General features: G+C 38.1%; 1 protein-coding gene across 1 annotated transcript in view; it reads left to right on the top strand.

The window, feature by feature from the left end:
* Positions 1–23463, top strand: part of LOC131555512 (cytochrome b5 reductase 4) — a 32033-nt gene that overhangs the window by 5678 nt on the left and 2892 nt on the right. Inside the window, exons 4-14 of the mRNA XM_058801554.1 lie at positions 811–895; positions 4944–4985; positions 7244–7298; positions 10629–10686; positions 10795–10888; positions 11446–11478; positions 12246–12368; positions 18313–18453; positions 19639–19791; positions 20401–20551; positions 23167–23253. Coding sequence (XP_058657537.1) covers positions 811–895; positions 4944–4985; positions 7244–7298; positions 10629–10686; positions 10795–10888; positions 11446–11478; positions 12246–12368; positions 18313–18453; positions 19639–19791; positions 20401–20551; positions 23167–23253 — 1022 coding nt within the window. The remainder of the gene's footprint in view (positions 1–810; positions 896–4943; positions 4986–7243; positions 7299–10628; positions 10687–10794; positions 10889–11445; positions 11479–12245; positions 12369–18312; positions 18454–19638; positions 19792–20400; positions 20552–23166; positions 23254–23463) is intronic.

Raw genomic sequence — 23463 nt, 5'->3', positions numbered from 1 at the left:
TCTGGAAAAATTAACTGTCATTCATAATCCTTCATTTCTTTCTGTTACCTGTATATGAGGAAACTGCAACTTGTTGATGGGATTCTTTATCTCATCTCCTTAGCTAGTCCAGTTGAAAGTTTATATTTTTGAATCTAGGTACCATTCAAATTTGTCATGCAACACTTTGTTTCCTTTTCTCTTCTTGTGATGTTATCCTGGATGCCTTATCAGAATTCGCTTTTCTGCCATCCATTTCCTCTACAAGTTCTCCAGTTCTGGTCTGTAAAGCTACTGCTTTTTCTTCACTTTATTTTACTTTCTTAAATAGGGAATTTCCAAATGATTCAGTGATAGTAAGACAGAAGCAAACAGAAATACACCAGCTTGGTAGGAGGTGTTTGTCTTAACTATTATTTTTTTGTTTGTTTTCTTCATCCTTTTTCCCTTTACTTGTCTAAACAAGACTAATAAGCATTGTGATAGTGACAAGGTCTTTGTTCTGTTAGTTGTGTAGCATGCATCATAAAAATGCTCTTCTGAAATATATTCTGTTAAGGTTATGATGTTCATATATTGCAAACCATAAATGAGTAAATTAAACTATTGTTACTTTTTTCATAATCCTATTGTTTCACTTAATGACATGATATCTGTAATAGTAGTAAAAATAAGTACTGACTGATGTGATAGGGACTTCTAATGTATTTAAAAAATAATCTGCTAAATGAAGTTTATTAGTCAATGTACAAAAATGAACTTTTCTATTTCAGTGCATAGAACAACATAGTAAGAATCCCAAATTTTATGAAAAATATTTTGTTAATGTAGGTTCATCGTTGGGTCAATTATGAATCAATGCTGAAGGAATGTCTTGTTGGGAGAATGGCTGTCAAGGCCATTGCTGTTCCAAAAGGTGAGTTGTTTTAAGAAAGAAATATTGTCTATTATACTTTATTCCAAAATTATCTGGAAATTATGAGAAATCCTAAATCACCTCATATTTATGAGGAGAATCTCTATTCTTGTGTAGAGTTGAAGGCTTTTGCGTATATTACTTTTTTTACACCAGATACCTGTAGATGAAATTGTTGTATAAGAAGACTTTTAGTAATGTACTGCTGTTTCTTCTTTTGTTTTTAGTAATTAGAAAACAGCTGTGCATGGGTGTTACATGTTTGTGTATATAGAAAAGACCTTTTACTGTCCTGCCATCTCTCTTCTTCTGATCCCAGGGGGAAAACTGTGATAGGCAGCTATCATATTGAAAGAAAAGTCAGTATTTTCAATCTGGTGATTTCAGCCCCTTAGAAACATCTGACAAGTTGCATATGTGTTGAGTTATTTGAATACACTTTGTGGGCAGTTGTTTTTTCCAGAGGTCCTTTCATTTGAATTTACCTTGAGAAAATTTTGCTAATACAATAGACTCCTCTGAGCCAGGAGAGCAAGAAATGTTGTATGGTCTTAGAATGCAGGTGTTGGTTTCCAGAAACTTTAATCTTCAGTCTGTTTTTTGGTTTGTAGGCCACAGCCAAATTTTCCTATACCTGGGAAGCAGACAGTGTTACTCAGTATTGACCCTTAGCAAAACTGCAGTGAAAACATGAAAGGATTAATGCTTACAACTATTTTTCTCCAATTCTATGACATACTTCAGTTCATGATTTCAGCTATCTTGTTGCTCTTCAGCTCCTGAAGAAGTGCACTGCATGCTTAATACTTAGATAACATTGTCTTAACAGTTGAGTTTGGTCTTTGTGTGAAGTGGAATAGTATTTTACATCTCCATCATGCTAAGTAGCTAATTCCAGTGTGAAAGTTTTAAAGTGCTACAAAGTATGGAGAAACCTCAGCAGCATAGCTGCCTCACTGAGTTGAGGCATTACAGAGACATTACTGCTGCTCTGTCAACTGAGTTAGAAATTTAAAAGTAAATATGCATTTTGTTGATTTTATTAATCTAACTTTTCTGCAACTGGAAGGAATTCTTGTCACTGCCAGTCGGTAAAACATAAACACATCTTCACCCCTGCTGGCTCTGGCAGTCCATTTTTCTGCTGTTCCCTTCTTCTGCTTTGTTTGCTAATAGGACTGTCTATTTTCCTGTAGTAAAATTTGCAGGATAAAGGTTGTCAACTATATACAACCAGTTCTGTTACCTGTGTCGTTTTTTAACCATTTCAGACTTGAAAAGACTTAATTTTGTTAATAAAGAATCAAACTGGTAACAGAACTACAGAGTCATTTAGGTTGGAGAAGACCTCCAAGATCGAGTCAATTTTTTGAACAGCCACCACTTTGTCAACTAGACTGGCTAAGTGCTGTGTCCAGTTATTCCTTGAACATATCCAGGGATGGTGACTCCACCACTTCCCTGGGCAGCCTGATACAATACAATACTTGGCAGCTCTTTCAGGGAAGTTCTTCCTGATCCCCAACCAGAACCTCCCCGTGCACAGCCAGGAGGCTGACCCCCACCTGGCTACACCCTCATTTGAGGGAGCTGTAGAGAGCAGTAAGGGCCCCCCTCAGCACCATCTTCTCCAGGCTAAACAACCCCAGCTCTCTCAGCCACTCCTCACAGGATTTACCCTCCAGACTGTTCACCAGCTTTCTGGCCCTTCTCTGGAACACTCCAGCACTGGACTTGCTGAAATCCTTCACTCTAAGATTCTCAAGGTTTACTTTGATTCCTGTGGGGTTATATATCCTCCTCTGAATTATCAAAAAGTGATTGACTTACTTCACTATTAGCCAGCAATACTAGTCTTTATCTTTTGAGACCATATTCTGCAAAGTTTGCATTTCAGAATAGAAGAATAAATTACTAAGTTAAGGTGCATGTTTTTGAATAGAGGATTAAATGGGTCCCATAAGTATAGAGGGAAAATAAGACTTCAAATTATGGATTACATTGCTTTCTTTTTGTCACAGAGAATGAATGTTCAGCAGTAGGATGAACATTAGTATTTGCTGTTTGGTGCAGTCTCAGTACAGAGCAAGGAAGGCAGATGTAGGTTTGTTAGGGCATTGCTGGAAGATTTGTGGTTTTTTACCTTAGGGTATTTTCCCTGTGGTGTGGTGGTTTCTTGGGAGATGGTACAATGGTTTGCTTACTGAACTGCTTAAGGAAGCTGAAGTTGTCCTTACACACTCTAGGTTGGGGATTTTTGAGGAAGAGTCTTTTGAAAATGCTGGTAATAGTTAGTGTTTTGTCAACTTGTATTTTGAGAATGCTGCTTCATGCTGTGGTGGTGACTAATAGGAAATTCTGAGGTGTCCCTTCTGTAGTGTTACAGTGGATCTTTGCTCTGAAGCATGTGGTGTTTGTACTTGCTGAGAAGGCCAGTGCCATACCTAGGTATGTAAAGGATGATTTCAGAATCTCCCTCAGCAAACCTGTACAGCATGAAACTGCTTGCTGCCCCTTCAGGGTGCTCAGCTGTAAATATTAGCACAGTCTGAAATATTTTAATACTGCTGGTGTTTCCAGAGACACTGGTTAGTGTGTATAGTAACATAATCCCTATGTTACATTAGTGGTTACTTGGGAGTCAGAATGCATGTTGTATTATTGTTAATTCAACAAGATTAGACTGGGAGCTGTGATGTCATCCAAGGAAGAGAGGTAGGGCTCTGCCTTCACTGTATCTCATGTCATCCTTAAAATTGCAGTGCTGATTTCTGTGCAGTGTGTTAAAATATAGTGAAATGAGAATAGGCTTCTAAATACAAAGAATTACCTTTCATTAGAACACAGTTTTTGTGAACAACTTGCCCATCCTGGCAGAAACCATAAAGTGGTGCATAGCAGAATATGCAGACAAATGTTACCTCAACCAAAAATTTATGGAATATTTTCTTTTTACCTCAGCTAAAAATGTGTGGAGTATTTTCTTCTTACATTGAAATGGCACAACATGAAAGTCTCTGAAGGGTGTTCTTAAAGAGCTCGCAAGTAATTTTGGAATACCATTTGGTTGGTGCTTTGCTCTCTAAACCTTTCTTAACTTCTCTCTAGCATTTTTTCTCTAACACTCACTGGTGCAATGCAGAGCACTGGGAATGATATGGAAGACCAGGGAAGAAACATTCCTGTTTTGGTTTTCATAAAAAGGAGTAGGAAGAGCAGATTTGCTTCTCCTACTTCCCAAACTTGGCTCCTGTAAGAGAGAATATAAATGGGGCCTTTCATATAATGACATTCTGAGATGTGCAATGTAGAGAAGGGCAGAAAGGGGCCCCAGGTATAGCCAGAGGTCTGGTTTCCCCTCAGATTTACTGTGAATGGAAGGACATGTGGCTGAGAGGTGCAGTGCCTTTCCCATCAAGGTGAGCACCCAATAAAAGAATTGATGCTGTGTAATTCACCTGCTTGGTCTCTCTTTTTTTAAATTTTCTGCTAGAGTCAGTTGGTTTGGAATAGTTGTAGCGTACTGTAGAATAAATGAAAAACTGAGATAATAACTTGAAAATAAAATCATTTGGCAGAGGAAGCTTATAGAAATATTTCCTTTTTCCTATGTTCCTGCCAAGGATTGGGTTCATATTTCTAAGGATTGGATTGGTCAGATTTGCAGTCTATTATGTGATGTTGTGAGACAGGTATCGTTGGAATTCTTAACAGATTCAGTGAGCTTCTTAGCTATGAAGTTTATAATTGCACAAGATAATCTGTGATGGTTTTTTTGAAGTGTCAGAGTTCCTGCATTTCCTATCCTTTGGAGCTGTGCAATTTTTGGTGCTTGTAATGTAACAATTTTTTAATTAGACATGCTCTTTTGGAATGGTCATCAGTGCTGCATTTTTTTGTTGCTTCTTGATGTCTGAAGCATCCTGTTCATTCCGTTAAGACTTTTGGAATGTTTACTCAGAGATCCTTACTTTGGCTAATTTAGCATGATGTGGGGAAATACTGCAGCTTCTTAACTGTTGTGCTTCTTTTTTATTAATGCTTGCAGAGATTTCTTCTGCTGTGTCTGAAGACAAGAAACAGCTTAATGGTAAGTTCTCCCCTGGAGCAAAGTTGGGAGTGAATCTCAAACTTATGTGAATATCATTGAATGAGCAGTATTTATCCACACTTCTCTCTCTTTGCATTTGAATCCAGTAGTCAGGCTGTAGTGATTTGTGGGCAAAATCCTACCTAAGTGTTGTGAATTCTGTATTATAAAACTGCAGTGGAATAGTGTAGATAAGGGAGATATGAGATGGACAAACAAGGTCATCTTGTCTGTGAAATGCCAGGAAAATTTTCTGCTGAAGTCTTTTCTATCCAGTCAGGTCTTCCACTTGTTTTGCCAGATCTTTTTTTATTTTTTTTCAAAGTGCAAAATTTTGCATTTCCTTGTGAGCTTCATGAAGTTTTTGTCAGCCCATTTCTCCAGACTCTCTGCATCCCTTAATAACCTTAACTTTCCATGTTTGCCTGTTTGCATGATTTGTTATTGTTCTGACTGGGAGAATGTGTGCCCTGTAGATTGCTGGTGACTGTGTGAAACAATATCAGCATTCCCTGTTCCCTAGGGAGTGCTTGCAGTACCTGCCCTCCAGCTGGACTTGGTATGCTGATCACAGCTTTTGTGACTGGCAGTTCTACTCACTTTCTGTCTGTGATGCAATCTACCAACCAAACCCAGCTCTTTCCAGGTTGGCTGTGAAGGTGGTGTGAGAACCTCTATCACTAGCCTTGCTGTCCCATAGGATTGTGTAAAGCAGTCCTGTGATGTGCAGGGTTATAATTGTGCTGTTCATCTGGTCACATTAAACTCTTCATTTCATGCCTGCCATCAGCCTTTGGCTTCACCCACAGCTTTTCTTTATTTGTGATCACCATGACTAATAGAGCACTTTGCTTAATTGGTTCACTGATCACCTGAATCATTGTCTTTTTATTGCAGCATGAATCACTGTTTTCATGTAGCATCTTACAGTATTTCAAAATAATTAATAAATAACTTGTTTTGCCAGAATGTTCTGTTTTATTGTGACTGTTCATATATTTCTCTGGACCTGCAAAAGCAAATAAGAGTATGTATGACCATGGATTCCTGTTATCCCTGGAGACCAAGCAATTCATATGTGTGTCCTCAAGAAAGGCTTAGCCCTTGAGAAGGCTTTTATCATTAGGTGATGGGTTTTCTTTTGCAGTGATCTGACTGCTCTGACATTTAGCTTCCTTGGCAGCTGCAGATGTTGTGTACTTAGGAGTAATTAAGGATCAAAGAATGAGTAATTCGACTGAGTTTTAATTGCTTTGGGTTAATTCTGGGTGATCAAATAGTTTTGACAGATTGGGTTAGACCTGAGTGGCTCTTTTTGTTTTTATCTACTTCCCACGTGTTAGAGCCACTCAATTATGTGTTTAAGCTTTTAGTCATACTAGAAATTTTACTGGCATTTAGAAGATAATAATCTGGGTAACTGAGAATTCATGTGCTAATTATTTAATGCATAGCCATTTCAGGTTTGCAAGGTTTGCCTTTGAATGGGCTTGAAACCAGCACTTACCAGCTGTTCAGTCTGCAGCTTCCTCCATCATCATTCTATTTAGCTTCTTTGTGTTAAAACTGATGCAGGATTGCAGTTGCTTTTATCTATTCTCTGTCCTCAAGCTTTTGCCAAGTATGTTCAATTTCTATTCTGTCAGAGATTGGTACAGCTGACATTTTGAAAGACTGACCAACTGTTGCTTCCCAGCAAAAGCTGTTCCAGACTGTTTCATGCAGTTAAGTAGTTAAAGTGAATGTCTGAATTCTGTGAAAATTCCTAGCCAAATGCTGTGTAGAAAGATTTGGGCTGCTATCTTTGCTTAATTGACTGACACAAAATGTTACTTGCAAATTAGGTTAGATCAGACATCTCAAATTGAATTTATTCATCTGAATTGTATAAACAAATAGTTCTGATAAAGGAAAATCATTCAGATAATCTTTTTGTGCTACACTATCACAAAGTGTTAAAACACAAGCTACTAACAGATGAAATCAAGTACAACACAGGTACTGTGGTGTGTAGAACTGTGTTCTGAAGTAGACCTCCATGTTCTAGAACACTGCTCTCCAAGAGAAAGTGCTGAATAAAAACTAAGTACAAAATGTATATAGTCTAGCTGTGGAAACAAAGCCACCAAATATTGTTCAAGAACACTTAGAACATTCAATTATAAAAACCAAAACCATAAACCCCAAACATACCTAAGTATTATTTATATTAAGCAAGCATCCCAGCAAATATTTTAATGACTGTCTGCTCTTTGCAGGTGTGCTTCCTGAGAAGAAAGTACTGGCTTCTTCTGCTAAAGATTTAAGTCCAAGGTAAGCCTTTGTCTGTAGTTGTCTGTTGAACATTCTGTTTAAGAATTCTGTGCAATTCTTAGTAAATACAAGGCAAGTTCTTCCATGGGTAGCTCTTGAAATTTCAGTTAAATGAGTGTATTTCATTACCATCCTTGTATAAGTAGGAAAGTTGAAGTTCAGGTTTAAAACAAGTTGCCAGAGGTCATAGGGGCAGATGATGGTTCTTTACTTGTTCTGTTGATTCCTAAATCTTGTGCTGCCTTGATTGTATACAAATGCTTGGCTTATATTTGCAGGCTCCTCACCTTTGTTTCTTGGGAAAACTCATGGAAAGTGATTCTAATTGGACTGATTACTTTCTTGACTTTAATGAATTTGTCCATAAACAATTGCTGTGCCTTGAAAAAGGGCATCATTTCAAGCTGGAATGTATTGAGATTGATAGCTGCATTCAAGTTTCTACAGTATGTGAAGCCAAGCAGGCCCTGAAATCTTACTGTGATATGCCTGCTGATGTCACTGATGCATCATTTTACTCCATGATACCTTTGATCCTCAAGATCTAGCTTCCCACCTGGCATCAAAATCCCCTGGAAATATGTGTTCTCTGGGCTAGTTGCATGCAGTCATGAAATACTATGGCTTGTAAACAATTGGAATGGGGTTTATTTTCTGAAGTGCTCTCCAAACCTTGCTGCCTTTCTTTCCATGTGTGTCTGGCATATTCTGGCATGTGACTGGAAGGTGTGCAGCCTAAGATGTGTTGGCTGTCAGGAGTATTTTCTCCTCCCTTTGTCCCTGTTTTTCTGGTCCACGAGTAGATGGAAGTTACTTCCTGACAAGTGTAAGGCCATGCAAATAATTAGCAACTGAAGGCTTTCTTTTCTTTTTGTACTTTACACTGGATTTATTACAAGGTTTGGACTTGGGAACATAGGAATGAATGCAAAAACTTGATTTTTGATATAGAGGTCAGTCAGCCTGACCTCTATACCTGGCAAAATAATGGAACAGTTTATATTATGTGCCATCATGCAAAATTTGCAGGATGGCCAGGGTATCAGACCCAGCCAGCATGGATTTAGGAGGGGTAGATCATGTCTGACTAACCTGGTCACTTTTTATGACCAGGTAACCCGGCTAGTGGATGCAGGGAAGGATGTAGATGTTGTTTACTTGGATTTCAGCAAGGCCTTTGACACTGTCTCCCATAGCTTACTCCTAGACAAACTCGCAGGCCGTGGTCTGCACAGGAATACTCTTTGCTGGGTTCAGAACTGGCTGGATGGCCGGGCCCAGAGAGTGGTGGTGAATGGTGTCACATCCAGCTGGCGACCAGTCACCAGTGGTGTCCCTCAGGGGTCTGTGTTGGGGCCAGTTCTGTTCAATATTTTTATTGACGACATGGATGAGGGTTTAGAGTCTTTTATTAGTAAATTTGCTGATGACACTAAATTGGGAACGTGTGTAGATCTGCTAGAGGGACATAGGGCTCTGCAGAGAGATTTGGAACGGTTGGATGCATGGGCAGAATCAAACGGGATGAACTTCAATAAGTCCAAGTGCCGAGTCCTGCACTTCGGCCACAATAACCCCCTGTACCGATATAAGCTGGGGACGGTGTGGCTGGGCAGTGCTCAGGTGGAAAGGGACCTGGGGGTGCTGGTTGACAGTCGATTAAATATGAGCCAGCAGTGTGCCCAGGTGGCCAAGAGGGCCAATGCCATCCTGGCCGGTATCAGGAATGGTGTGGCCAGCAGGAGCAGGGAGGTCATTCTTCCCCTGTACTCGGCACTGGTGAGGCCTCACTTGGAGTATTGCATCCAGTTCTGGGCCCCTCACTTTAGGAGGGACGTTGAGTTGCTTGAGCGTGTCCAGAGGAGGGCAACGAGGTTGGTAAGGGGCTTGGAGTACAAGCCATATGAAGAACGACTGAGGGAGCTGGGGTTGTTCAGCCTGGAGAAAAGGAGACTAAGGGGCGACCTCATCGCTCTCTACAACTTCCTGAAGGGTGGCTGTGGTGAGCTGGGGGTCAGTCTCTTTCTCTGGGCAACAACAGATAGAACAAGAGGACACAGTCTCAAGCTGCATCAAGGGAGATGCAAGTTAGAATTAAGAAGGAAGTATTTTACAGAAAGAGTGATCAGATACTGGAATCATCTACCCAGTGAGGTGGTGGAGTCATCATCCCTCGAAGAGTTCAAAAAAAGACTGGATGTGGCACTTGCTGCCATGATCTAGTTGAATTGTTAGAACATGGGTTGGACTTGATGATCTTACAGGTCTCTTCCAGCCTTGAATTTCTGTGATTCTGTGATTCTGTGATTTGTGGAGGTGAAAGGAATTGTGGTTTTGTGGTATGTGCATCAAATCTTTAAGTCTTGGAAGCCACCCTGTCCGTTTCGGCTGTTTGTCTCTGCCCAGACACGCGTAGGATGGCTCTGGGACAGCCCGCACTTCAAAGGACGAATCCGGACTCTTCAGATTTTCAGTCTTCAGATTGTTTATTATTTCTTATCTACAGAATTTTCTTTCAGCCCGACAGAGGTCTGACCAGCCAGGCAGCCAAGGGCACTCTGACCTCCCACTGGGCGGTCATCTATTTTTATACTAAAAACTACGTACATCATATTTACCTTTATTTCTCAATACCTTTCACCCATATTAGCAAGTGCACCTTCACCATGGACCAATCCCAAAGTGCCAACATCACCACAGAAAATGGATGACAAGAAGAAGAAAGAAGGACAAGACATGCCCTGATCTCTCCATCTTGTCTCCATAACCCCCCTGTACCAAAACCCTAAAATCTATATTTCACTCTGTAAATACATCATTCCTACACCGTTCATTCCCAAGTGACTCTCACGTCCTCAAACAGGTGGCACATCCCTCGAAGGGTCAAAGTCAAGACACCAGATGCTTCTGGCAACATTCCAGGATTTCTGAGCCCCCCAAGGGCTGTCTCAGTAACTCTGGACATCCGGAGTGATGTGCTGAGTTCCCACACCACCCTGCCTATTTAATGCTTTTGTCTGGACTTAAGATTTTAATCATCCATATGCAAGGTTCATATACTACGAAGAGAATATATGTGCTTTTTAAGTAAAATTAATGCCATACAATTTTAACTACAGTGTACTGACTATAAGAATACATAATTAGGTAGTTATTTTAGTAGTTTTGTCAGAATTACTGACTTTGAACTTAGTCTTCAAAAGTAGTAAGTAATATGTTTGGCTTGTAAATTTGTTATACAAACTCTGTTTGAAGGCTTGGGGTTAAATATGTTTTGATATGCTCAAATAAAGTATATGTTTTTTTATTTATTTTATTTTTGTTTTACAGTTACGACTGGTTCCAAACAGATAGTTTGATCACAATTGTCATATACACTAAGCAGAAGGTAAGTATATTTCATGAAGGAAGAATTACAAGATCCAGTTGTGATCTAGCTTGAATTCTGGGAGAACTTCATAAAAATTTTTGGTTTTTTTCCCCTTGGCTATGAAAGGACATGAATGCAGACTTGGTGATAGCTGACTGTCAAGACAAACAATTAAGGGGAGAAATCATCATGGATGATCACTCATATCTTGTAGAAGTTGGTAGGTACTGTAATTTTGCAATTGAAAGTATTGTATTTTCATTCTACTGTATTAAAACCTTTTCATCACACCATTAGCATTTTACATGCACCAATTAATATTTTATTCCTCTTTCATTAGAGATGGTTAAAGTGCCTTGATGTAAAGGAATTACATTGTTTATCAACTCACATCTTCATTTTTTTAGTATGTACTAAATTTCTTACATATGGACTAAAATGCAGTAAGAAATTGATTTTAAAGTTGTGTAAAATTTTTCTTCAAATGTGTTTTTTATGATTATTAAAAAGCCCTCATTCACAAGGGCAAGTGCAATAATTGCAGATTGGTAGCTTTGCCTGAGCCATTATTAAAAGTAATGGGAAAAATAATGCCTTCATGCATGAGGCTTGTAGAAGTTATGAGTCAAATTTCAAGGCCAAATAAACATGCATACCTTTTTTAAGTATTATTAGTTCACTCAGTATTCCGAGACTTACCTATACTTTTTGTGTATATGATGGCTGTAGTAGAATTTCTTTAATGCTTAACACACAGTTTGTTTGTTTTTATTTCAGACTTGGATCATGCAGTTTCAGAAGATGTGGCTGGTAATTTCTGTCTCTTGCAGCACTTCTGTATCTCTTCTAGGATAGTCCAGTCAGGAGCTGAACTTCCACGATCCTTGTGGGTCCCTTCCAACGCAAGATGTTCTATGATTCTGATACCAAAATTCAATTTAAATTGGGAATTTCAGTTTATTTTTCTGACTCATCAGATACGTCACAATTTTACTTACCACCAGGTCCTGACAGAGTCAATCAAACCAAGTCATAACATGAAATATTTTTTCTTAATTGTGGCATTTGGGCCTGTGAAAGTAATAAGCTGGTAGTGCTCTGATCCCTCTGAGCATGACTGAAGGCTAAAAGAGCTAGAAGTTGGTTCTGTTGTGTATTTTTAAACTGTTCTTTGCTTGGACTGAGACTTTCTTATATTTCATTGTTAATTCAAATGGCTTTGAAAAGAAGGTAGTAAGTTGTGCTAACTAACAATTTCCAGTACGTGAGGACTCTGGGTTCATGAGTATTTTTCTTGACCAGATGGTCTGTGAAGCTGTCCTGGTTCCACAAACTGTCAAGCAAATAATGTGTATTAATTATGCATATCCAGTTAGTGCTTTTTTGAACTGCACTCTAAAATATTATAGGGAGATAGCTGGAAGTACTAATTTGATTTGATACTCTGATTTAAAGAATTAATTACATGTGTCTTGAGAAATGAGTAATTGTTCTGAATTTCTTTATAGTTTATGTGTGAAATTTTTTTTGTACAAAGTGTAACTAAAAGTAACAATATGAAATCTTTTCTCTTTTAGTAAATATTGCTGAAAAAGTAGGGAAAGTAGAGATTATCTTAAAGAAAAAGGATAATGTTCATTGGAAAAATCTGGGCCAGCCCTCTGAGGGTCATAATACTTTTATCAAACGCACAGACAGAGGTAAGCAATTTTATAGCCAGCTACCAGCTATTTTAGGACTTCTTGGAGCTTGTTAGTGATATTTGTTTTTTTCCAGAATTTCTTTTTCTGTTGTTGGACCTTCACTTCTTTTACAATTTGAAATTCTGATCTTGAAAGCTATTCAGGAATTTTCCTAGAAAGGGTTTGATTTGGAGGAGGGTTTTTTGTTTTGCTTTAGTTTGCCCGTTTGTTTTGTCCCACAGTGGATTTGAAGGTGAACCTAATATTGGAAGGGGAGCACTGCCTGAGTGTTGTTCCATCTCATGGTTGCCTGTGTGCTGGGTGACCTCTCTGTCCCCATGAAAACCTCAGTAGTCCCTGAGGACAGTGTGCCTGGATATGTGTCAATCATTATGAGAGTAACTGGAGTGAAGTATCAAAAACCTTCACTTGCAATTGTTACTGTAGATACAGTAACATCTGTCAGTGCTGCAAGGTTGTTCCAATACTTTGCGTCTTTGTAACTTGAGCTCAGATTAAATAAGGGACTTGAAGTCATGTGTAGGTACTAAAGCCACCTTTGAATAAGCTGTGTCTACAAGAAGCAGTAAATGTTATATATGGATTCATTTTGTAGTAACAGAATAGTATAAACTTGCTGCAGCACCAAAGTATGTTAGAGTAATCGGTATGGGTTTGGGTTTTTTTTCAGCTAAATTAAAAATTTCTGCACTATTACATTGTGTAATATAATCACACTCCTGATGTTATTGCTGTCACCTAGTTTCTCCAAAACCCTCTTGATCCTCTATCTAATAATGCTCAAAAATTGACTGTTGGATTGTAGTCTGTGTTACTCTGTGTGAAAGCAAAGCTGTGCATTTTTAAGAGCTAATAAAATGTTGCTCACCCTATTGTACACCTCTTACTGGCCCTCAGTTACACTACATGGGCCTTTAGAGTTGAGAGATTATTGTGGTACAAAAAGAAAGACTGCAGGAAAGCTTATCTCTCTAGCTACCTTTAGTTTATGTGGAATGTATTTTTCTTTTTGAGAGTTTCAGAAACTGTTGAGTCATCCACTTTAAAATTAGATTTTTCAATACAATCCTCTGTATCTAAGGGGTTACAGCCTGATCTAATGTGTTGTCCACTGTCTGTTGGTCATTTTCTCCCTTATCACTTTTTGTGATTATAGAAAACAGAAAGAGAAGATAATCTAAAAGAATAAGAGATACAGGATATAGTGGCTTTGTAGATCCTTTGCAAATGAGGAAGGTTAGATGCAATTGACAAAATACATATTGAGCATTAGTAACTAATGCTTTCTAGATTGTTATCTTGTTACACTTTTTTTTTTGTAGTTTATTTTATTCAATTTTTGTGTATTACTAGTTCTTTTGGTAACTGTACTTTCTAATATGAGTGATCATTTTACCCAAAATGATTCCACTTTGGTGGCAAGGCTGTGAATAGTCAGTGCTTATGGGAGCAATGGTGTTTAATTAATTAGGATTTTCTTGTCTTTGAGTTTTTAGTATTTCTGTGTGTATTGACCAGTTAAAACACTTCATTGTATTCAGAGCACAGGAAGAAGGGCTGAAAACCAGCCAAGATTGACACTTGATGTTGTGTCTTTATTACTTGTTGATAAGACAGCATTCATAAATGAGTTTGTAAAGGATGGGTGTGTGACCACCACATGTGCAGAAGCATCTATACTTTATAAAGTTATTTAATATTTATTTTTGAAGCAGGCATGTTTAAATTCTACAAAAAAGTGATAAAGGTCTTCTTCAGGAACAGCAACTTAATGCAAAGATGGTACTGGAAGCCTATGGAAGAAACAATTAAAATAAGCCCTTCCTTTTTTCTTCATAGACTGGGAAAGCAATACTCCCAGATAAATTGCCTATGTACTCTCAAATTCCTGCTGAGTTTATACTAACATTTTGTCCAGTGTATTTTAGTTAATGGGAAGGAATGAGCAGAATTGTTGAAATTCCTCAAAGTTGAAGGGGATTTTTTTTCCAAAATGACTTCAATTTCAGTTAATTGCATTGTGTCTTAGGATGGTCAGGAGACACAGAAGAATATTCAATACTGCTTCTACTCCTTAAGAAGGATTAAGTACTTAGTTTTCTGGAGAAATAATTATTTATAATCCACAGTATTCCATAGAAAACAGAATTCAGTATAATTAGATTGTCAGTATAGGGGGGTTGGTGACATTACTTTTGGGTAGGTATTGTGACACTGGTCATTAAAAGTGCAAACAAAAACTTATGGTCATAGGTCTGGCATCCTGTGAAATTCAAATGCTGTATAAAAAATAAAATAGAGCTTTCTCATTAAACCAAACAAAAAAACCAAAACCCTAAAACCTGACCCCTTCCAACCAACAAAAATATCATACAGCACAGTGATAGAATGCAGGTTTTCATGTAGGTATTAAGATGTGATTTTCTTGTTGCTGCTTTTTCTGGGAAATAAGGTGTGGAAGCCCACTCATGAGGGAGCATGCACATAAATGCAGTAACCATATGCAATTTAAAATTACATGTTAGTAGGGATGACTTGGAGGTGTGTGTGTATGTTTTTTCCCATGGAGAATAAACTGCATCTTCCTTCTGAAAATGATACTGAGCTTTTACTCAGACTCCTGTTTTGGAAAGTTATCTGATTACTAAATTCTGCTGTTTTAAAGAGTGTGCAACTATTGGCAGATGTTCAGTAAAGAAACAAGGTGCAGCTGCCTCTGAGGGCTGAAGCAGGATCCAGTTTTCCTTGTTTTGTGCCGTGGTTTTTGTACAGATCAAGTGGAAGATCATAGAGGTTTTTTGGTTGGAAATACCAGAAGGGAGCAGAGTGCTGCTGCTGCACTTACTGTGTATCAGCAAGACTGACACTTTTACAGAGTGCTGCGTAACCTGAAAAAGTTTAGAAGGTGTTGATTCAGTGGGAACTCTATTTTGGGAGGGGAGAGAGGCCATCTAGGAAGAGCATGGCTGGCCTTCTTGGGTAATATCAAATAGCTTGTGAAATCTGGTAATTAACTGAAGCATTTGAGGGTACTGATGATTTGATGGTCAACAGTGAGGGGTCGTGGTTGTCTTAACTCCTAAGACTGGGCTGCTGCTGGAAGTGGTGGGAAGCCACCTTCCTTCAGCTGTGGTCTAACCTCCATTAGCTGTTCTATCTCCATTAGCATTCTCCATTGGCAGGAGTAGTACTTGAGGCTCCATAACCAAGAAACTTGAACAAAATAAGGATTAACATTGGTTGTTGGGCATGTTTGGGTGGTAAATGCTTTCTGAGAATAGGGTGGAATTCCTCTACCTGAGATGGAAGGGTAGTGGAGCTATTCATTTTTTTCCCAAGCCAACAGGCTAATGTTGCCACTGCAGCATCACTAGGATTATGACTAATAACTAAGAAATAAGAATTGTCACTGAAGTTTTATCATTGAAGAAAAGCAAAAAAACATCATTAAAGAAAAATTCTCAAGCTCCCTTTCATGACAAGGAAGAACATGCATTATGCAGAAGGGTGATACTCTCCAAAAGCTATCGTTATCTGTACAGCAGCTCTGTTACTAAAACTGAATTTGTATGCCTATAAATCAAGGTACTGTAGTTCTTGAATCCAGTGGAAGATGAGTTTAGAGACTGATGTCTCTAGCCCATGATTGTATTGCTTTTTTGTGGCAAGCCTTTGGTAGTGAGAGGCTGCAGGGCTGCTTCTCCTAGATCAGGAGCTGCAGTTCTGCCACTTGATGCCTACAAAGTGTTTAATTCAACCTAATCTGCTCACTAACTACTTTGGTCACTTTGAAAAATTGAGATTTGCTGCTAGACACTGACATCAAGATGAGAGAACAGTACCTTTTGCTTCTGTATAGTAGCAAATTATAAATCTTTGGCATCTGACAGTAACATGGCTTTGTGGGTTGACAAAACCAACTGGTTGGCTTCAGCTTGCTACTAGGGGCTAGCTCCTTTTGTTGAAAGGCTTTTCTGCTTTGACAGTTATTTTTGCTTGTGGCCACAGATTTTATAGGAATGACTGATAATGAACTAATTTTAGTTAATGTAGCAAAGACTACAATCTAAAGTAGAAGTTTACTTAGAAAATTTTCGAAAGTTATATTGGATGAATCAGGACGAAAGTTCTGTATGGCAATTGTGAAAATATGTGTATTAAAAATAGAGAGATAAAGGTTATTTATGAGGAAAAGGTTGGAATTAGTCAGGTTGGAAAGGTGAAAAAATTGTCAGGGAACAGTGAATCAGTTGATGAATCAGTTTTTTAACTTCTTTCTCCACGCCCAAATATGTGTAAGAGTATTAGCTGATGAGTGTTAAGGGTTACATTACCAACCTCACACATCCTTTTAAGCAATTTTTAAGTCTGCAGAATTGACAGCAGTCTTGGCATATTTATTTGACTACTGTACTTTGCAATCTTATTGTGTATTGTTTCTCAAAAGAAGGATAGAAAACAAATTTCCACAAACTTTTCATAATATTTCTATAGCTGGAGAGATGATGTTTTGTTTTACTTCAAGATTGGTATGAAGTAGAATTACTGACTTCCATTTTTTCAGGGCTTTTGGCATTCTTTTGATTTATCTGAAATGCTTGTTCATTCAAAAGAAGGAATTTGTAGGATGTTAGATGAAAGATGTGAGAAAATCTTAATAAAGAAATATTTATTCCATGTCAGAAGCTTTACATCGTGTTTCTGCAGGCATTTGTAGTGGATAACTCACTAGTAGCTATTTGAATAATTTAAGAAAACCAGAGTATGCAGAAAAATGCCAATTGTAGACTGACTTAGCTGAAGGGGAGCTCTGGAAGTCATCTGCTCTGACCTCCTGCTCAAAGCTGTTCAGTCAAGGTTTAAATACCTCTAAGGACAGACTCCCTCTGAGCAGCTGTCCCAGTGTTGGACCAGACCATCCTCATGGTGATGCCTGGTTGGAATTTCCTTTGCATCTTATCCTGTTTCATGAGTAGCTCAGCTTTTCATGTGAGCAACATGAGTATTTTTCAATACCATGGAAAAAAAGGGAGAATAAAACGTTACTTCACTGAAATTGCTCCAATGTAGAAAGTGTTGTTAGAAGGGTGTCATGCTCAAGTATTGTCATACGTGAACCTACCAAATTTTGAGAGCCTTTACATAAAAATATCCACTGGGATTGAGTTACAAACCTGTTTAGGCAGTGTGGTGCTGTCATCACACTGGTATTCCAGGTTGGAGCTAAAATACTGCAGTGCTGAAACAAAGGCCTGGCTGAAAAATGCTCTCCTAAAGGTAGAAGAGAGAAAATTACTCATGATCATCTTTTTTACTGGAGGCTCCTATAAGCTCCCTGGAACTTTCTCTTCTCCAGGTTGAACAACCCCAACTCTCTCAGTGTATCTTCACAGGAGAGATGCTCCCGCCCTCTGTTCATCTTCGTGACCCTTTTCTGGACTTGCTCCAGCAGGTCCACAACATCCTTCTTATGTTGGGGACCCCAGAGCTGAACATGGTACTCCAGATGAGGGCTCACAAGAACAGAGCAGAGGTGCAGAATCACCTCCCTCAGCCTGCTGGGTGGCTGTGGGCAGTCTGGTGCTGTGCTGGTTTCTGTTTCATTTGCATCCCACCAGCTGCTTTTGGTCTGCTTAGGTGTGTACCCATGTACACCCCAGGGGAGCTCAGTGCACGTGCAGTGTGGTACATATGGTTCTGATAGTTTCTGGTGCTTTTCTACTTATTCCCAGTCAATAACTCAGAGGCTCTTAAAATAACATTATAAATGAGTCCTTAGTCCAAAATTATAAAAATTGTTATAAGTAATCATACAAGAAGCATCTGTTTATTGTCTTGTTATAAGTATATAGTGAAATACACACATTTGTTTCTCTTGTTGAAAGATACATAATTACAGAATGACAGATTGAGACTTAACTAACAAATAAAATGTTTTTAGGACTGTTCTACAGAAAATGCAAGTTGGTTTCTAAGACAGAAGTTACCCATGACACCAAACTCTTCTGCCTAATGTTGCCTAAGGGAACACATCTCCGTGTTCCTACTGGACAACATGTTTACCTCAAACACATTATTGCAGGTAAGAAAAATTGAGAATGTTGTAATGGATGTATTTTCATTAATCCTTTTCATAGTGTTGGGAAAATGCCAAGTCCATGGCCACTAACTCCCTGATTGTCGTTAGCAAGTCTCTGCTTCCAGGATCACAATCAGTACTTAATAATGAACTGACTGGATTAATATTAATGGAAAGCTAGTTATTGAGATGGCTGGCATTTACTGGTGACCCTACTGGTGGTCTCTACTGCCATCTCTTCCTTTAAAAAAAGCCAAAGCAGTGCTGTTCATCTTTGAAGTGTGGGGAGGTTATTGTATATGTATGCAGTGCATGTATATGTATCATTAGTCAGTTCCTTTTAGTTTGCAGCTTTTTTGAAGTGAGGAGGGTACTGTTGCAATTTTTTTTTTTTTCTTCTGAGGGATTTATGGTAGTCATGGTTACTCTGCTTTACACTCCAGTTGTGCAATATTGATAATAATGTGAAGTTATGAGAGGAATGTGTCTTGAAAATCATGTGCTTTTCTTCTATGTACTATTCTTCAAAATTTTACAGAAGCTTAGAAAACAGGAGGTCAAAGAAATAGCCAATTTACTATTTTAAAGGGTACTTCTTAAAATTTGCATATTAATAGTTATACTGGTCACTGCACTTAGATTGCAGTATACATGGTAGAGACTTCTCGGAAGAATTTTTAAACATCCATTAATTTAGAACTGTTATGACCTTCTCCTCCTCCTCCTCCCTTCCTCATTCTTTAGTGGTGTCCAGCTCTTGAGGTATTACTGGCATTATACAATAGCTTTTTGAAATGATACTGCAAGAAAATATACTTCTGCAGTATTAAAAATCTGCTGTTTAGATTTAAAATAAATCAAGCTGTGATACTTGAAAATTAATGAAAATGTTTAGATTTTCGTATTCTTTGGGGATGACTCAAGATCTTTTCATCCTGTGTCCTGAATTGCTAAGTAGCATGGAAATACCATAGTCAAGTTTTTAATTGGAAGTAGAAGGCTTCCAATACTGTAATAAAAACTGGTGCAGTGGAAAGTAATAACTTGTGCAAAAGCATGGGATGGTTTTATTTTTATGGTATATACAGGTTATTTATTTACTCTTTGCTTATCTTGGTATTTGTTTGTAGTATCTGTATGTAGAGTACTTTTCATATTATTTGAGCTGTATTTCTGTCTGCTCTCTAGGGACAGAGGTAGTAAAACCATACACACCTGTGTTGCCTTTTTTGCCACTGGATTTCCAAGAACCACCTTGCCATGATGGTGTGCATATATATTTAATGATTAAAATTTATTCCCATGGACTGTTCACACAGGCACTTGACCACCTACAAATTGGTAAATATATGCTGGGGGGTTGTGTTTGGTTTTGCAACAATTGCATTATTTTTCAAGATTCAGTGAGTATTTGTCTGAGTCTTGTGATGTTCGGATTGTTTACCTGCTCAATCAGGAATTACTTAAAACTTCTTTTAAATCTTACTCTCCATTTCCTGAGTGTAAAGGCTTGTCCTCACTGTAAACAGGAGTTGTCCATTACAGAAAGCTCTCTCCTGAGTGATGTTTGTGGACTGTATCACACATCATAGTTGATGGCTTTGATGTCATATGCTCTGAGAACAACTTCTTGTACTTTTGCACAAAGAAGGGAGGTCTGTTTTATGGGACTTAGGATGTACTTCCTTTTCTGTTTCAGATACCGAGGTACATTTTTAATACTGACTTTGCAAATGTTTGTGTTCTCATTGTGTAAAATTCATCAAGGCAAAACATTTTATTTGTACATCTCTTCTTTTAACAAGAATGATCCTTATGTGTATAGTACCTTTCTGAAAGAAACCCTAATATTACAAAGATGAAGGCAATATGAAATGGCCTTTAAAAAATCAGAATGCTAATTAGCCTGTTTTCATCAAATTAATGTTTACTTTTTATTTTTTAATAAAGGAGACTATATTTCTGTCAGCAATCCTGAAGGCAACTTCAAGAAGTCACAAGTTCAAACTTCAGAAGATCTGCTTTTATTGGCAGGAGGCACAGGTTTCACACCAATGGTTAAGCTGCTGAATTTTGCTCTGACTGAAGTCAGCTGTCTGAGGTATGTGGACTTCTTGACACACAAGCTTCAGTGTTAATAAAACAATTAACACAATAAAATGGTATGAAAGCATTTTTCTGGCATGCTTTAGGGAAGAATCTGTCTGAGGCTGAGGCAACTTCCACTTATTTGCTTATTGTCTTCTCTCTGATACATTAGAATAGTTAGCTAATGGTTTTTACCTACTGCTAAGCAGCAGTAACACATTGTTCCCAGATGAGTTCCAGTTTTCACAGATTTATATGTCACTTATGTAAATACAACATTAAGTATATTTGAACTCATGAAAAGATGTGTATTGCATATGCATTCTGTACTCTGTAAAATCTACAGAAGAAAGCATTACTTGTTCTTGCTCAAGGGAACAGGTTATGTCTTGCAGAACTAGCACTTCTGCTTTTGAAACAGAGAGATTATTGTACACTAATCTTCATACTAAAGCTACGAAGGATGACATAGACTGCAAAAGTTTGTTTCCAAAAAAACAAACCCCAAATCCAGACACTATTCTTAGATTGTTATATTTCAGCAGTTACATATAATCCTGTTTTGTGAGCAAAGAGACTTTGATTCTTGTTTGATTCTTCCAAAATGTCCTGTATTGTCAGTAGCAGATAAAAAGTGGTTGACTGGCTTTGTGAAGCCAAAGGATGAGTCTAGCATCTGACAGAGTGGGAACACATTTTTAGCTCTTTTCGGCACAATTTCATATGGGAATTCAGTGTTAGTTTAGGGTGCAGCAGCATCTGTTTCCTTACTAGTCAGAGTAAATGAATTTTTCCTTCTTGCTGTGGAGGCTAGTTAGGTGCTGGAGTGACTTGAACTCAGGCAAGTTCCATTTTTAAGGATTTGTTTTTCTGACTGTTCTAGGCAATTTGGTTCCTTGGCCTTACATTTGCTCTTTAACCCTCAATTTATTTTTTGGGAAAGTACTCCCAGACTGTCTTTAATATATGTATGTTTATCTGTATGAGATACATATGTGTGTATATATATGAGCAGTATTGCATAGAATGATCTTACTTTGCAAAGTAACTAGCCATAAGCTTGGTTTGTATATGCTAGGACACAAATTGCAGAAAGCTGAGGAATAATCTGTACAATGACAGACTTGACTCCTGAGGGTGCCAAAGCAACCTCTGTCTGGAGTGCTGGGTGAGTGGTGCTGAACCTCTGGGGCTGCACTGTGAATGCTGGAGAATCTTCAGCTTTCCTGGGCAGCATCTGCTGTAATGGGCTTAGACAATTGGATTTTCATTCTTACTGTCTAGACAAAGTCTGCCTATTGTCTTGTCAGTCTATTTCTTGCCTATTGTAAATGGGCAAAACAATTTGTTCCCTTCATAGCTGCACTATCCTTTTGTGCATCAAGTCATGATGCATTTTCTGCAGCCTTGTTTCCTCTCTTACAGGTCAAATTAAATTTGGCCCAAGTATTATCTATAAAAGAATATTGGTCCTCTATGCTTCCTTTTTCAGATGAGGATTTTTTGCTCCTTTTACTGGTTGTATATAACTGCAGTCAGGTGGGTACATTTCTTAAAGAAGACTGAAGCACAAAGACACTAAACACTAGGTAGAGGGCTAATACTCTTCTCAAGTATAGGATGCTGGTAATCTATTCTTGATTCTCCTTGCTCATTGTATCTTTGTCTCCAGCTTTTCATTCCTAAATTACCCCTCTGTTGTCATATTCACTTTTAATATAGTGTCCCACTTTCATCATTAGTCTTGTTCAGAAGGTAATTTTTTAGCTTTCTATCTCCTTCCTCCATTTTAAAATCCTTTAAGGGTCTTCACCTCTTCTTTCTGAGCAGTCTTCCATATGACCTTGCATACCAGTGTTTTTAGTTCATTAAAATCTACATCCCTTGAAGTAGTTTCCAATATGTTAGATTCACTCTCTTTCCTTACAAAGGGTTGATGAAGCTTCTTATTTATTGTCTAAATTTTTGTTATCATTCTGTCAACCAGTTTTTCTTTACTGGTGGGGATCATACTAAATTTCCACTTCTTCATTTTAGTTGTGTTCTCCCTTATTTCCAGCAAGACTGCGACCAATTTATTCCAAGTTTGTAATTTTCTGTTCGTTGTAGTGCTGAGTACTGAGCAGAACTGCAGCAGATACCTTTGTCTACCCTGGGGAATAGGGTGTCTCAAAGCACCATTCTCCATATAATCAATTTCTACTTTTGTGCCCATGAATAAAATGCATGGCTTTCCTATGCACTTTTTATTGATTTTCCACCACCTGAGTAACACTCAATGCTGTGGTGCACCGTGCCACTGTTTAGAGCACTACTTTAGTGTAGTGGGCTTTATTTTCCATGTTTTCAGAGAAGTGGGCCCTGGGAAGCATGTAAAGGTTCTGGCACATTCCAGTTTCTGAATAAGATGATTTTAGTATTTAAAGATGGAGTGTAGCTGATTTGGGACTGTTTTATCTATACCAGGCAAGTTTTTCAAAGCTTGTTTAGTGAGCCTCATTTTGACTTATAATGCCTCTGGAGAAAACAAAAAATATAAGTAAAAGGTTTCTGTATGATGCATTAAGTTCTGATTCTTTAACAGAAACAATCTGCAGTTAATTTTAATTTTTGTTTTGTTTTTTTAAGGACAGTGAAGCTGATCTTCTTCAACAAAACTGAGGATGACATACTCTGGAGAAACCAGCTAGAGCAATTAGCTCTTAAAGATGAAAGGTAATTAAAAGTCTTGTGGAGAACAACTTGTAACATCTCTGTATACAGAACAAGTCCTGGGTTTAGACTAACTGTTCAGCTTTGGCATAAGGCCAGATTCTGATTCTGTAAGCTCTTAGCTAAGAATATGATGAGACTTAGGGAGTGGAAGGAGATCCATTGCTCACAGATGCATAGCAGAGGCAATGTTGTATGTTCTGTAGGTCCCAT

Source organism: Ammospiza caudacuta, chromosome 3, assembly GCF_027887145.1.
Source record: "Ammospiza caudacuta isolate bAmmCau1 chromosome 3, bAmmCau1.pri, whole genome shotgun sequence".
Taxonomy (NCBI): domain Eukaryota; kingdom Metazoa; phylum Chordata; class Aves; order Passeriformes; family Passerellidae; genus Ammospiza; species Ammospiza caudacuta.
The sequence above is the reverse complement of the archived record's forward strand: the minus strand, read 5'-3'. Positions and strand labels throughout refer to the sequence as shown.